The sequence below is a fragment of the Puma concolor genome, chromosome B2 (assembly GCF_028749965.1).
Source record: "Puma concolor isolate L17-30 chromosome B2, mPumCon1.1.hap2, whole genome shotgun sequence".
NCBI lineage: Eukaryota > Metazoa > Chordata > Mammalia > Carnivora > Felidae > Puma > Puma concolor.
The window spans coordinates 67323103-67338651 of NC_141671.1; the positions used below are offsets into that span (position 1 = coordinate 67323103).

Genomic DNA, 15549 nt, shown 5'->3' on the forward strand with positions numbered 1-15549 from the left:
ATGTACCAGTTACTGCTTAGAAAGCCAGCAGCCGATCAAGCTGATGGGTCAGTGTGAATTCATAAAGAAGTTCACATCTTTTTATTGTTATGTGCATTTTAGAAATGTCACATTTTCATCCCTGATGCTACCTGTCTGTTAACTATCAAGGAGCCCAGTTGCCCCCTTTGCAGCCATAAAAAAAGACACACTCCCACCAGGCACAAAACAAAGGCAACTCCCACCAGCCCACTCCCCAGAATGGACTGAGACAAAACTGCCACCCTGTTGCCAGATCCTCCTCAAGCCCAGCTTGGCAACAAAAGGCCTCTATGCTTTCAACCAAGCAACATCCTGAGAGACTTTGAAATTGGAGTGGAGGAAGTTGTCGCACCTGAGCTTGGCTGCCGTCTTTCCAGCCACCTGCAGGCAGTGGAACATGGTCATCGGAAGCCTGCACCAAGTGCAGAGAGAAGGTGGGTGGTCTGGAAGCCTGAACCGGAGTGCAGAGAGGTGAGCAGAGTCTTTGCCATCCCCAGGGGGCTCCAGGGGGCAGCTCCCAGAGTTGAAGCATTCTTTTCTCCCTGAAAAAGGACACATGTAAGAGGGAGGACAATTATAAATCCAGAACGAGATAGAACAGGCATTCTTCTCTACTCACAATGAAATACTGAGTACATCATTACTTTGCCGTGTCTCATTCTTCAGAGTTAGAGGCAGCGATTTAAAAAAACAAAACAAAACAAAACAAACAAAAAAAACGCTCTCTGAAGGATGAGTCAATGAGAATAACTTAAATGCAGGGTAGTTCCCCCTTATCCCTGGTTTCTCTTTCCGCTGTTTCAGTTACCTGCAGTCAATCTGCCCTTGGGAAGTAGATGGTCCTCCTTCTGTGTTTGGTCAGAGGTCAGTAGTAGCCTAATACTACTTCACAATACCTACCTCATTCACCTCACCTCATCTTATCACGTAGGCATTTTATCATCTTACATCATCACAAGAAGGGTGAGGATATTTCAAGAGAGACCACCACATTCACATAACTTTCAGTATGTTGTTATAACTGTTCTTCTTCTTATTGTTGTTAATCTCTTACTGTACCTAATTTACATATTAAACTTTATCATAGATATATATGTGTATAGGAAAAAACAGCATATATAGGGTTCAGTACTAAGTGTGGCTTCAAGCATCCATTGGGGGTCTTACAATACATCCCTTGTGGATAAGGGGGACTACTGTATTATTAGAATGTAAAGTTTACCATTATTGCTGTGACCAAACCATGAAATATCTCCTTTAATTTATTATTATTAAACTGCTGTAAAAGGATTAAGCTACTTTGCAGAAAATTTATAGATTAAAATCTTTCCCAGGTATTTTAAGATTAGGAACCTATAATAAAATTGAGGCAAGGGGTGCCTGGGTGGCTCAGTCAACTCTTGGTTTCAGCTCAGGTGATGATCTCGGGGTTTCGTGAGTCAGAGCCCCACATCCGGCTCTGCACTGTCAGCACAGAGCCTGCTTGGGATTCTTTGTCTCCCTCTCTTGCTTCCCCTTCCCCACTCACGCTGTCTCCATCTCTCTCAAAATAAATAAATAAACTTTTTTTAAATGTTAAAATTGAATATTTTTTCTGCAATCTCAAGTAATTCTTTTGAGAGCCCCACCACTGATAACGCTGGTGATGTGTGATTAACTTGACTACTAGGTTCTACTACAAACTCCCTCTCTCCAACCTTGGATGAGCCTCCCCCACTCTGTAGACCACTTATTGATCTGTCCTTGACACCCTCTCACGCTGTCACAGCCCCAAGCCTTTTCCCTGCTCTAAGCCTTTTGCTCCCCATGGCTGATCCCACCCTCTCTTTTACTGGAATTGAAGATGACCATCTCAAGCATCCTCAGTGCTGCTCTTCATTCACACTGTGTCCCCATCTTTTCCCCATGGGGCAAGAGGTGTTTTTCCATACTGCCAAGGCTAACCATTCCAACTGTACCCTTGATCCCATGTTCCTTCCTCCACGGTTGCCTTACCCTGTATAAAGCTACCAGTCTTCCCCCCTGTCAGCCTCATTCTTTCTTCAGACATGCATAAATACATCCTAGAAAGCCTGCCTTCAAGTCAGAGGTTTCTGGGAGCTCTTGCCCTATTTTTCTCACTCTATTTGTTGCCAGTGTTCTTGAAAGGATTCAATATTTACATAATTTACTTAATTTACTCATGCTAGATGTTAGAGAGATAACAGAGTAAAGACACAGTTTCCCTTCTGGTAAAGGAAATAGAGATCCCTCCCCAAAGAAACATACAGAAATCTACCACTTATGGTAAGTGATATTAAGAAGCAAGGGGCTGCAATAGAAAGTGACTGGAGGCCCCATTGTAGACAGAGTGGGTACGGGAGATCTCTCTGACAATGGAGTATTTTGGATAAGACTTGAAGAATGAGAAGAAACCCTGGGAAGGGTGGGGAGAAAAACAATTCTGGCTGAGGAAACAAGATATGCAAAGGAACTGTGGCAGAAATAGCCTGGCCTGTTTGAGGAGTTGAAAGGACATTGTGAATAAAGTATAGTGAGCAAGGGTGAAACCGGAATCATCTTGGAGAGGCAGGTGGAGACTAGATCAGGTAGGCCCATAGTTAGGAGCTTAGGATTTATTCTGGATTCAGTGAATAGCCATTGAAGGATTTTTAAAAGGAAGTAACAAAATAATTTCCCTCACAGGTTTGGGAGAAGGAACTGGAGGAAATCAAAAGCAAAAGCAGAGATAGCAATTAAGACATTGCTGCAGAAGCCTGGCCTATCATGGTGGCAGGGAAGACAGTGCACAAGGGATGAATTTGCAGTATCTTTGGGTAATAGGATCCATGGGACTTGATAGATTCAGGGAGAGGAGTGAGGCAAACAAGGAATGAGGACAACTGAGACTTCTGACATGAGCAACTGGGTGGATGGTGGTGCCCTTGATTAGGATGGGAAGGGATACATTTGGGGGAGTTACAGCTTTGGGGGCGATAAGTGCTCTGTTATAAACATGTGAAGTTCAAATGACTGTGTGTCATCCAAATTGAAATATCAACTGTACATATGTGAATCTAGAGCCCAAAAGAATCTTGCCTGAAGGTATAAATTGGTGTGTTCACCATAAAAATTTAAATCCATGAGAACACTTAAGATCACCTGGGAACAGACAGAAATAAACGGGATAGAAGAGAAAGGAAAGTGAGAGAAGAATAGAATTTTTTAAAAGAGAGAAAGACCCAGAATTAAACCTTAAGAATCCAATAGTCAAAGTTTGATTAGCATAGGAGGTCCCACATAAGGGGAGCCACCAAAGATACCTCATGGAAGTGAGGAGAGAAGAAAGCTAGGAAGGGCTTATCAGCTGAGCTGTAAGTTTCTGAAAGGTCTGGCATCACGAAGCATCATCTCCTTCTATCATTTCTGTCTCTCAAACGTAACCCCTCCTTCAAAACCCAGGTAGGATGATAAGACCAAAGCAACCCCTTTCCTAGAAATCAGTGACTATCTATCTCCATAACCAGTATCTTTTTTCTCAGTCCTCATTCTCCTTGTTTTCTATGAGACTGTGATACCAGGGATCACCTGGTCCCTTATGAAACTCTCTTCTTCATTGAGTTTCCATGTATTTTACCCATTTCTAGCTCCCTTACTTTTTAAAATATTTATTCTTCTCTGACTCCTTTCCCTTCCATCCCTTAAATGTCTATTTCCTGAAGTGTCCTTGGACCCTTTCTTTGCACACTTTGCAATCTCATTTACTCACAAAGTTTCAATAATCATCCTGTGCCTGACTCTAAAATCCAAATCTCATGCCAAACCCAGTCTCTGGCTTTCAAGACTCAAGTTCTCTATATCAGTTTCCTGCTCGACATTTCTAGATCAGAGTCATACTAACATTTAAAAACCACTTATGCAGAGTGCCTGGGTGGCTCTATTGGTTAAGCATCTGACTTCGGCTCAGGTCATGGTCTTGTGTTTTGTGAGTTCGAGCCCCACGTTGGGCTCTATGCTGACAGCTCAGAGCCTGGATCCTCCTTTGGATTCTGTGTCTCCCTCTCTCTGCCCCTCCATGCTAACATGGTATGTGTGTGTCTCTCTCTCAAAAATAAACATTTAAAAAATGTTTAAAAAGCATTTATTTGCAAAACCAAACTCTCTATCTTTGCTCCAAAATCTTATTTTTCTCATCATATTTCTATTTATACTGGAGCTGTCTTCTTAAAATTTTTAAGTCCTAGTTGACTTAGTCTTCCCCTTCATCCCAGATGATTAACAAATGCATTTCTATTGAACTTCATAAGCACGTCTCTTTACTTTGCACTCCCATACAGCCTCGTTGCCACTGTTCCAGTTCACTTGCGCCATCATTCTTCCAGATCGTGCACAACCTCATGGGCCCTGGAAAGGAGCTGGGACTTTGTTCTAAGAAGCATGGGAAGATCCTGGAGCAGTCTGATCATGGGAGAGACATGATCCAAATATCGTTTTTCAAAGACACTCCCTGGCCTAGCAATAGCATATTTAGTTAATCTCCTCTTCCGCTAATCCTCTTAAGACCCACCATGCTCCAACCCAACTAAACAACTTATGCTTTCTAGAACCTACCATATTTGTTCTCACTGCTGTGCAGCTGGTCACCTGTTTCCCACCCTAGATCACCCTCTTTATCATTTTTGCCTTGCAAAATATTGCTTCTCCTTCAAAGCCTCCTTGACCGCCTCCCCCACCCCCTCCAAGCTGGAAACAATCAATCTGTTCTTTGAATCCGCTTAGCAGATTATTTGTGCATCCATCATAGTAGCTGTCTTGCCCTATTTCGTGTTTTAATGATTTGTGTGTGACGTGTCTCCCCTCTTGTGCCGTAAATATCTTAGGACAAGAACTACGTACCTCTAATTTTTGTTCCACTACAAATCATAACACGTACCTTGCACACACCAGACCTCCAGGAAATGCCTGCCAAGGTAATAAATAGACAGCCTTAATTAACATAAATTATTGTTTTGTGTACTGATCCAGTCCTAAATCCATGGTGCTATCATTTCTGTATCTCTGATGGTTATCCGCTTATTTAAATAACCTTTCCTTGGAAACACTTAGAAAAGATGGAAAATTGTGTTATAAGGGAGGAACAAGTATGTAGGTTATTCCCTTCCTTAAACAAAGAGAAGCTCTGTTATGCGTCACGGAAAATTAAAGCACAGTAATAAAATGCGCCAACAAGGCTTGTTGAATAATGATTTAGTGGAAACGTTGCTTTGCCTCCTGTTCATAGGTCCTAACTTTCCTCTCAAGTACTTAAGCTGCACGTTCTATTTATTTTGTTTTTAGATTACATTGACAACGATTGGCTATGGAGACAAAACTCCCCTAACTTGGCTGGGAAGATTGCTTTCTGCAGGCTTTGCACTCCTTGGCATTTCTTTCTTTGCACTTCCTGCCGTGAGTATCTTTGCAGAAATAAAACAGTTTCAATTAGATCTTAGAGGTTTATTAGCATGAGCTTTCACAAATTGGTTTGCCCAGAACGTATCTATATCGCTACAGATATAATTTTATTAATATAATGTTGACTTTTATACATACATCTAGTTGGAAAATTTGTGAAATATGGTCTTCCCTTGGAGATACTTAACCTGAGAGTTTTATGCCCTTTGGTCTTTATGACCAAATAATAATTCAGATGGCATCACCTCTCATTCAATGTGCTACTAATACATTTAAAATATGTAGAAAGATTTAAAGATATCTTCTTTTTAAACTGATCTCTCCGATTTGGCTTATAACATGTGCTGCTTAAGAGCTGGATGTGATAAGTGGAATATTACCTCTTCAGATCCATTTGAGTGAAAAGCATATGACCTTAAAGGGTTTCAGTGTGTCAGACGATTTATTCTTTCTGTCACCATCACTGATTTTTCTTAGTGAACAGCTTCTGCATCTGATCAGAATGAAGAGCACATTTATCTTCTCCCAAGCCTCTGATTATTTTCTCCTTAATGGATGATGCTTACTCTCTGATCATTTTATCCTCTTGTTTTTGCAAAGGCAGCTGGTCAAAATATTACAATTTGCCTCCATCCCCAAATTCTCACTTTGCTCACTCCACCTCTTGTAGGGGAAGAGAGCCAACAAAAAGGAGGGTTACAGTGTAGCAGCAGGCATGCTTAAGGAACAATAACTTCACTCTTGCTCCAGACACTCTTGCTCTGTACTTATCCGTGAGTGGCATCACGGTCTCTGCTGAGCAGAGACCCCAGAGCATCCCTCCACAGGAAGCCAAGGGATTAGGGATTTTCAGCATCCCAGCCTTTGGCTCACAGGGCTTCATCTCTGCCTGTGAATGAGTGCAGAGGACACTCATGTCGTTCCCATGGCCAGACCCCAACTTCAGATTGACTGGCTGGTTCTGCCCCAGACCATACGAGACCACAGAGAAGACACCGAAAAGACTATGCATACACTTGAGCATTAGATCTTGGCTTGGATTTAAAGCCACATACTACCTGGTTTTGTCACGTACACCCATGCGACTATATTAGTTTGCCAGGGCCGCTATAAAGACATCACAGGTTGAGTGACTTAAACAGCAGAAATTTATTGTCTCACAGTTCTGGAATCTAGAAGTCCAAAATCAAGGGGCAAGCAAGGTTGGTTCTTGTTGAGGAGCATGAGAGAAGGATCTGTTCCAGACATCTTTCCTTGGTTCACGGATAGCAGTCTTCTCCCTGTATCCTCACATTGTCTTCCCTCTGTACATGTCTATGTCCAAACTTCCTCTCATAAAGACACCAGTCATATCATATTAGGGCTCATCCTAATGACTTCATTGTAACTTGATTACTTCTGTAAAGACCTTATCTCCAAATAAAGTCACATTCTAAAGTACTGGGGATTAGGATTCCAGCATAGGAATTTCAGAGGGATACAGTTCAGCCAATAATAGTAACATGGGGTATGTTTCTTGATCTATATAATAGAAGAAGAATTATTGCACCCACAGAAATTTTGTCAAGAGCAACATGGTGATATAAGTCTAATGCTTGCCATGTAGAAAACCTTCATGAATTTTGTCTCCCCTTTTATGTATGAATCTAGATGTATTGTTTTCTGTTGTGAAATGACAAAATCAAGGAGAGTCAAAAAAAATCTCACTTATCCAGAATCAACTCATCTGGCAAACTCAACAATCCATAACAGAGCAGAGACTCATTCAGTAATCAAATTCCCCACATGAAAATACCTTTAGAAACAATAAATACGTTCTTGGGTTTTTTTACCAAAATACTGCTGCTTTAGTGTCTATACTTATCCTGAGACCACATATAAAACAACCTGTGTGATCCAGTGAAAAACTGTAAACAAAGAAGCAGGCAACTTCTGGGCTATTAAAATTGACAACAGTGTATGTGTTGTCCTCATAGGAGAGCCTCTTGAAACCTAAATCATAACCTGTTCTTAATTTAGAGAAAATTCTGATAAGCTGAGCTACATAGTTTTACAATTCTCTGAAGATTATAAACAGCAAAGGCAGAGGTCCACTGATTGAACAAACAGTATAATGGGAAGAGATGGTGGAAAACTAACAACAAAGGAAGGGGAAAATATTTGTAAGAAGCAAGCAAACACGAGTGTTCAAAATCTGTAAGGACCTGGGGCCCATTAGTGTTAGGGTCAACCCATCTCTGGAAACTGGCCGTATCCAGCACAGCAAAATACCAGTCCCCATAAGGAAACTCTGGACTATCACAGGAAGGTTAAATTGTGTTATTCTGTTAGGTTAGAGGTCAGACACTAAGTTGTTATGCTGGGAAATGTTTCCCAATAAAGTGATTACAATTTTCAGATATGCAAATTAAATTAATATGTGTTGGAAATCTAAATAAAATGTTAAAAAAGGGGGGGTGCCTGTGTGGCTCCGTCAGTTAAGTGTCTGACTTCAGCTCAGGTCATGATCTCACGGTTCGTGGGTTCGAGCCCCATGTCGGGCTCTGTGCTGACAGCTCAGAGCCTGGAGCCTGCTTCAGATTCTGTGTCTCCCTCTCTCTGCCCCTCCCCAACTTGCACTCTGTCTCTCTCAAAAATAAATAAAACGTTAAAAATATATATATGTATTGGAAATCTGAGAAACTTGCTTGCACAGAACACTCCCTAACAATTCCAAGAAACGTTGGCTTACCATATATCTTTTATTGCAACCTCATATTTACTGAATGAAAGACTAAATGGTCCATATATACCTTTAAAAAAGAAAAAACTAAATGGTCCATATACACCTTTAAAAAAAGTGGCTGGAGGGGCGCCTGGGTGGCGCAGTCGGTTGAGTGTCCGACTTCAACCAGGTCACGATCTCGCGGTCCGTGAGTTCGAGCCCCGCTTCGGGCTCTGGGCTGATGGCTCAGAGCCTGGAGCCTGTTTCCGATTCTGTGTCTCCCTCTCTCTCTGCCCCTCCCCCATTCATGCTCTGTCTCTCTCTGTCCCAAAAATAAATAAACGTTGAAAAAAAAAATTAAAAAAAAGTGGCTGGAAATACCATTATGTCTTGTGTGCCTGCTGGCAACAGTGTTATATGATTGAGATTTAGGAGAGCACATTTTGCTAGGAAACTTAGAGGTGAGACGTGAGCCATCCCTGGTTGGATTTCCTCCCACCCAGGAAACCAAGGACCAAGAAAGAGAAGAGCCTTTCCCCATCTTTCTTCAAAGCAGAAGGACTCTTCTGCATATCATAGAGCCATATAACTACCCTTCCAAACTCCACTGGAAGATCACTTTCCTTGAGGCCCACAGCATCCCTAAGCTAATGAGCAGACAGAAGCAGTCAGCTCCTCAGCATCGCCCTAAGGTGCAGGCCTTTCCCTTCTTTGGAACACTCCCTTCCTTCCTGCTAAGTGTATCTTTCAGTGTAGCCTGTCCTTCTGCACTACATTAAGCTCCTTTAATCTGGGAGATAAAAAGGGATAGATACTTAAATGTTTACCAAAACATATTTTCTTTGTACTTGATGTTTATGTAATACTTCTCAACATAGCACTAAAACATAAAACCTAAAAATTTAAGTCATGTGATCTTAGGCAATGAATGAAAACAAAAGTCAATTTTTTTTTTTAAATTTTAATGTTAATTTATTTTTGAGAGAGAGAGAGAATGGGTGGGGAAGGGACAGAGAGAGAGGAAGACACAGGATCCGAAGCAGGCTCTAGGCTCTGAGCTGTCAGCATTAGAGCCCGACACGGGGCTCAAACTCACAAACCATGAGATCATGACCTGAGCCGAAGTCAGACGCTTAACCAACTGAGCCACTCAGGCACCCCAACAGAAGTCAATTTCTATGAAGTTTCATTTTATTGATGTTGCTATTTGAAGGCATGGCACATGGATTATATACAAGGTAACATATATATATCCCATAAGTTATAGATATATATTTATATATGTCCCATAAGTTTTATATATGTATACATATATATGTGTGTGTATATATATATATAACATAATGAACTTTATTTTAACAGACTTACTGAAGTTCACTGAGCTGTGTAGAGAGGTGGAAGAAAATTGGAATGGAGCCATAATGAGACAATGAGCAGACCTGGTTTAATAACTGTTGTAATGTACAATCTGGCACAAGAGATATGTAGCAAACATTTGCCAACTACTAATATATATTTCTAAGCAATGCCAGTGTGATTTTTAGCACATTTTAGTTTGTTTGGCAAATGCTGAGTTTGTGCTAGGCCTGTCTTTATTTTCCAAAAGGGATTTACATTTAAACCTCATTTGCACATAATAAATACCAAAAAATGGTAGCTATTACTGTTAATTTAATGTCTACAAAATCTGAATTATGCTCCATGAGTGGATTGTGTGCCCTATGCATGTAATGTATGTACACACAATACATATAACAAATATGTAATATACTCTAATGCCTTCTATTTTCTTACATGTATGTGCTTCATGAAAAATAACATTAAAAGGAAAATAAATAAATCTTTCCTAAGTCACTTCAAATAGCAGTAAAAAATTTAGGAGTTATGAGTGACGAGAGTTGGAAGGCCATTTTTATAACCTCTACATGGAGGGAAATGTTGTTTAAATTGACAAACAAGACCATACGGACCAGGTTTTTAAGTTTGCACGAAGTTTGGTTTGTGCATCCTCAGCCTAATGAAGATCTTAGACAGCATGAGACAATCACAAAAAAAAGGCAGATGGAAAACAGAACCTATAATGTAATTTCTAATTTCACGGTACAGTCATTCATCCTAATTAATAATGGAGATTATTGCTCACTAATAGCAAGCAGTATTATCATGTAACTGTATTTTAAACATAATTGTATAGGGGCGCCTGGGTGGCGCAGTCAGTTAAGCGTCCGACTTCAGCCAGGTCACGATCTCACGGTCCGTGAGTTCGAGCCCCGCGTCAGGCTCTGGGCTGATGGCTCAGAGCCTGGAGCCTGTTTCCGATTCTGTGTCTCCCTCTCTCTCTGCCCCTCCCCCGTTCATGCTCTGTCTCTGTCTGTCCCATAAATAAATAAAAAAAAAAAAACGTTGAAAAAAAAATTTAAAAAAAAAATAAATAAATAAACATAATTGTATTACTGATTACCTGGCTATTGTCACAGATGTGCTCAGAATTGTAATATGTAAGATAAGAAGGGGACATTAAAGGTGATCTAGAGCCCAGATATATCTTGGTCAAATTGTCATCCAGCCGAGACTCAACACCTTCTAAAGATGAGAAACTCACCACTTGCCTAGGTAGCTTATACCATCTTTGAGCTACTTTGAAAATATAAATAAAAGATGGGGTGCCTGGGTGGCTTATTTGGTTGAGCATTCAATTTTGGCTCAGCTCATGATCTCACGGTTCATGAGTTCATGATCTCACTGATAGCGCGGAACCTGCTTGGGTTTCTCTCTCCCTCTCTCTCTCTCTCTGCCCCTCCTCCCCTTCTCTCTCTTGCAAAATGAATAAGTAAACATATATATATGAAAAGAAAAACAACCATTCCCTATCTACAGCAAATACTGACCCAGTGCTTATAAGACATTCATCTCTAGCTTAAGAGTTAGACTCCTTGAAGTTTAATAAAAAGGTAATAATTTATAGCTAGCAAGTAAAAGCCACAGACTTGAAAGCAGTAGAGATCCACGTCCCATGCCAATAAAGTGGAAACTTATGAACAAAGCCTAGAGACTGAATTTAGCAAGCTCCAAAAGCCAGCCCAAGACTGAAACAAAGCATCTTGATTCCACAAATGTTAGACCAGAGCAAACTGAAAAGAGGGAGGCATTTCAAAGAGCCAGGATTCTAGCAGATCAAAATGATAAGCAGAAGGAGGCAAACCAGCCAAAAGTACTAATATAAACATAGGAGACACATTCTAGTCTGACTAACTCCAAAATCTGAAAAAGTGAGCTAAAACCAGAAAGGTAAGGAATGCTAAAAGTGTGAGATTAAAACTCAGGGAAGTAGAAATGTTCTTAGCAATAACCCGAGCTCTTGTCTTTGTTGTATAAACAGGCAAAATGGAAAACTTTGTCTTCAAAACTGAGTGTCTGGATAACTATCTCCCCCCACCCCTTTCACTCTACTTGGGTAGGCGTAGAATTATAGCATCGTAGAGAATTAAGCTGGGACAGATTTTAAAAATACCCCACCATTTCAAGAATGGAAAATATAAAATTTCATAGTATCATCAAAGTGCTAGAAAAACTCCCATGTCCACAGTAGTGAGACTTCAAACTGTCCCAAATTTTAAATCCACCTCTGCCCAAAACCAGAATTCCTAGCCTCTGAATTCTATCACATCCCCTAATTCCAAATGGGGAATTTCCTCTAACATATAAAGAAGTGTCACAGAGAAGGTCACACAAAAAACATTTTTAAAAATTGTGATTTTTATTTGTAATTGTAATGCCTCTTACCATACTGTAAGAAATAATAAATGGCATTGCCTGGTTGATTTACTAAAGAACAAAAGTTGTTACATTTCTTGGCAGTCTTGCCCCACAACTTGCCATTGCCAGTGGTATCATACAAGAGGTAAATACTGTTTGTTTTAATAAGTAATATGTTTACGAACAGGTTGAATAGTGTTTGTCTTTCCTTAGACTCATTTGAGGTTTTTTTTTTTTAATATTTATATTGCTTAACAGTCCTTTTGAAAAAAATTTAAGAACTATTTTTGTATTTTGTTCCAGGGCATTCTTGGCTCGGGTTTTGCATTAAAAGTACAAGAACAGCACCGCCAGAAACACTTTGAGAAAAGAAGGAACCCAGCTGCCAACCTCATTCAGGTGAATGTCAATGTAATAGGTTGATGGCAACATCTGTCACTGTAAGCGCTTGCCGGGTCATTTTCCAGTCTTTGTGCTTCAGTGCTTAGTAGAGCTTCTGATTTGTTTTGTTTGTAAAAAAATGAAATTGGAACTTAATGTACAGTCTTGGATTTGGGCAAATGTTCCCCCCTCCCGACTATATATATTTTCAGCAAATGGCCCGTGTATTGCTCAGATTTATTAACCATGCCAGCAAGGCCATGGAGAGGTTAGCAGTTGTGTTGCTCCTGGAATGACCTAATATGTCTTGCGAATTACTTGATGAAACATAATTGATCGTTAAGTGATAGAGCAGAACATGGGATTGTTCCCTGCATTGCGATTACTTTCTCCAGGCAGATGTGTGCTACTATTCTGAAGAACAGCATATTTGTTCAGGATGTCAAGGTTTACTGCCCATGAGATTGTTTTTAATGCCATCATTAGAGCAATAACTTGAATATCTTAAGAGCTGGTGGGATTATGGAATATGTCAATGTTTGAGAATATGAACTAATAAGCATATTATTTGAAACTAACTCATAATATAAGGTTGTTTAACATTTCATTCTCTTTTCAATATCTCAGGGTTTGCTTCAGGCTTAAAAAGGAATGCTTTTCCCATTGCCATTTATATCTTTTGAGAATAGAACCATCCTAAAACCAGGTTGCCTGAGAATCACAAAATATATTCTTCTCTAAATCCATACCATGAAGTTGGTATTTAATTATGCAGACAATGATTATACAGCCTGAAATTGTTTTCCCTTTCTGCCAAGCAGTGGGAGATGCAGAACTTCTAAACTTAAGGGTTTTAGGGTGGTGATCTGAGATGTCAGGAGATTTATCTTCATGTTGTAGTAACAGCACACTGTTGTTGTTGTTGTTGTTGTTGTTGTTGTTGTTGTTGTTTTAATATAATTTATTGTCAAGTTGGCTGCAGTTGGTTACTGTATACAGTGTGTTCTTGGTTTTGGGGCTAGATTCCCATTGATTCATCACTTACAAGCAACACCCAGTGCTCATCCCAACAAGTGCCCTCCTCAGTGCCTATCACCCGTTTTCCCCTCTCCCCCACTCCACCCCCATCAACCCTCAGTTTGTTCTCTGTATTTAAGAGTCTCTTATGGTTTGCCTCCCTCCCTCTCTATTTGTAACTATTTTTTCACCTTCCCTTCCCCCATGGTCTTCTGTTAACTTTCTCAAGTTCCACATATGAGTGAAAACATATGATATCTGTCTTTCTTTGACTGACTTATTTCACTTTGCATAATACCCTCCAGTTCCATCCACGTTGCTACAAATGGCAGGATCTCATTCTTTCTCATTGCCAAGTAGTATTCCATTGTATATATAAACCGCATCTTTTTTATCCATTCATCAGTTGATGGACATTTAGGTTCTTTCCATAATTTGGCTATTGTTGAAAGTGTTGCTATAAACATTGGGGTACATGTGCCCCTTGGAATCTGCACTCCTGTATCCTTTGGATAAATTCCTACTAGTGACAAGATACTGTTTTCATTTAGATTGTAGGTTTAAGTGGGTGGGTTGCTGGGGGATAGCTACTACATAACCCTATCTTTAGCCTTTGCCCATGGCTATGATATGCAGTACCTCCAACAGAAATGGAACAAGGGAAAGAAGCAGGGGAGGGCCGTTCAGTTATATCATGAAGGACATCTTTTTGTATCTAATGACAAAATAAGTATTAACTTTTTAATGTTTATTTATTTTGAGAGAGAAAGAGAATGAAAGTGGGGGAGGAGCACAGAGAGAGGAACAGAGGATCCAAAGCAGGCTCTGTGCTGACTGCAGAGAACCTGATGCGGGGCTCGAACTCATGACCTGAGCCAAGTTGGACACTTAACCAACTGAGCCACCAATAAGTATTAATTTTTAAATCAAACTATTCTACAACTATTGACAAACCATTGGACATGACTTCTAACGCAAATCACTGAGAGTCTCTATTTTTTTAATTTTTAGGTTTTAAAAAAGCATTAAAGATAAATTTTGTTTTTGTAAATAAAAAGATCCTTACGCAGTAGAATTTTAAGATCTGAAACCAGGTAGATAATCACCATAATTAAAACAAATGTCACACATTTTAGTATGCACACAAAATACCTGAGGCCCAGATAGCCTTTCAGCCTTTGGTGCTTCTTAACTGGTTATGAGGTATTAACACAATTTCAATGAATTTTTCTTCTTACTATTTTTATCTTTTAATTATCTTTAATTTACCTCTCATCTTTTAATTCTAGAACAATGTTTTCCAACTTGTGAATGCAGACATTATTCTATGAGTTCCTTACATCTATCCAGGCACTAATCATATATGTCTACCTATGGAACCAGTCATATATCTTCCCCATATCTAGACTACTTGCTCCCAGGATACTGTAGATACTGTTATCAAAAATAAAGTTTAAATTCATTTAAAATCCTTGCTAAAGTATTTATTAACTTTTTTATTGTACATTTTCTCAATCAACACATACTCAAAATACAACCACTTCTAGGCACATATTCTTGATAATTCTGGACATTAAAGTGGAACTCTATATCAAAAAACATTTTAAAATATCAGCTGTTCTGTTAGAAACTGAACCATTTGGGGCACCTGGGTAGCTCAGTCGGTTTAACATCCAACTTCGGCTCAGGTCATGATTTCATGTTTCATGGGTTCAAGCCCTGCATCAGGCTCTGCGCTGACCATTCAGAGCCCGGAGCCTGCTTCAGATTCTGTATCTCCCTCTCTCTTTACGTCCCTCCTTTGCTTGTGCTCTGTCTTTCTTTCTCTCTCTGTCTCTCTCTCAAAAAATAAACTTTAAAAAAAATAATGAAAAGAAAAGTGAGCCCTTTGAGGCATTTCTCATGCATGAATCCCTTGTAATAATATAGAACTATGATGCCCAATACAGTTGCCAGTAGCTACATGTAGCTATTTAATTCATAAATTCAATTCCTCAAAGGCACTAGCCATATCTCAAGCGGTCAGTAGCAATATGATGGCTACTGGCTACCATATTGTACAAGACAGATACAGAGAGTATTGGAGAAAATTCCCTGATCTAACTTATCAACTACTAAATTGTGCAAAAACAATTTGCAATTGAACTTGGAAACAGATTACTACTCTTACAGCAAATCTTTGGACCAGAGGTATTTATATATCCACAGATAAAGCAAGATAAGGCCTTCCTCTCAGG

General features: G+C 39.7%; 1 protein-coding gene across 6 annotated transcripts in view; it reads left to right on the plus strand.

The window, feature by feature from the left end:
* The window catches only part of KCNQ5 (potassium voltage-gated channel subfamily Q member 5), a 528440-nt gene that overhangs the window by 427831 nt on the left and 85060 nt on the right, over positions 1–15549 (plus strand). For 5 of the 6 annotated variants that reach the window (XM_025926156.2, XM_086707224.1, XM_025926158.2 and 2 more), the window contains exons 6-7: positions 5338–5448; positions 12218–12313. In XM_025926156.2, the coding sequence (XP_025781941.1) occupies positions 5338–5448; positions 12218–12313 (207 nt within the window). The remainder of the gene's footprint in view (positions 1–5337; positions 5449–12217; positions 12314–15549) is intronic. The other variant, XM_086707225.1, reaches the window with a different exon arrangement.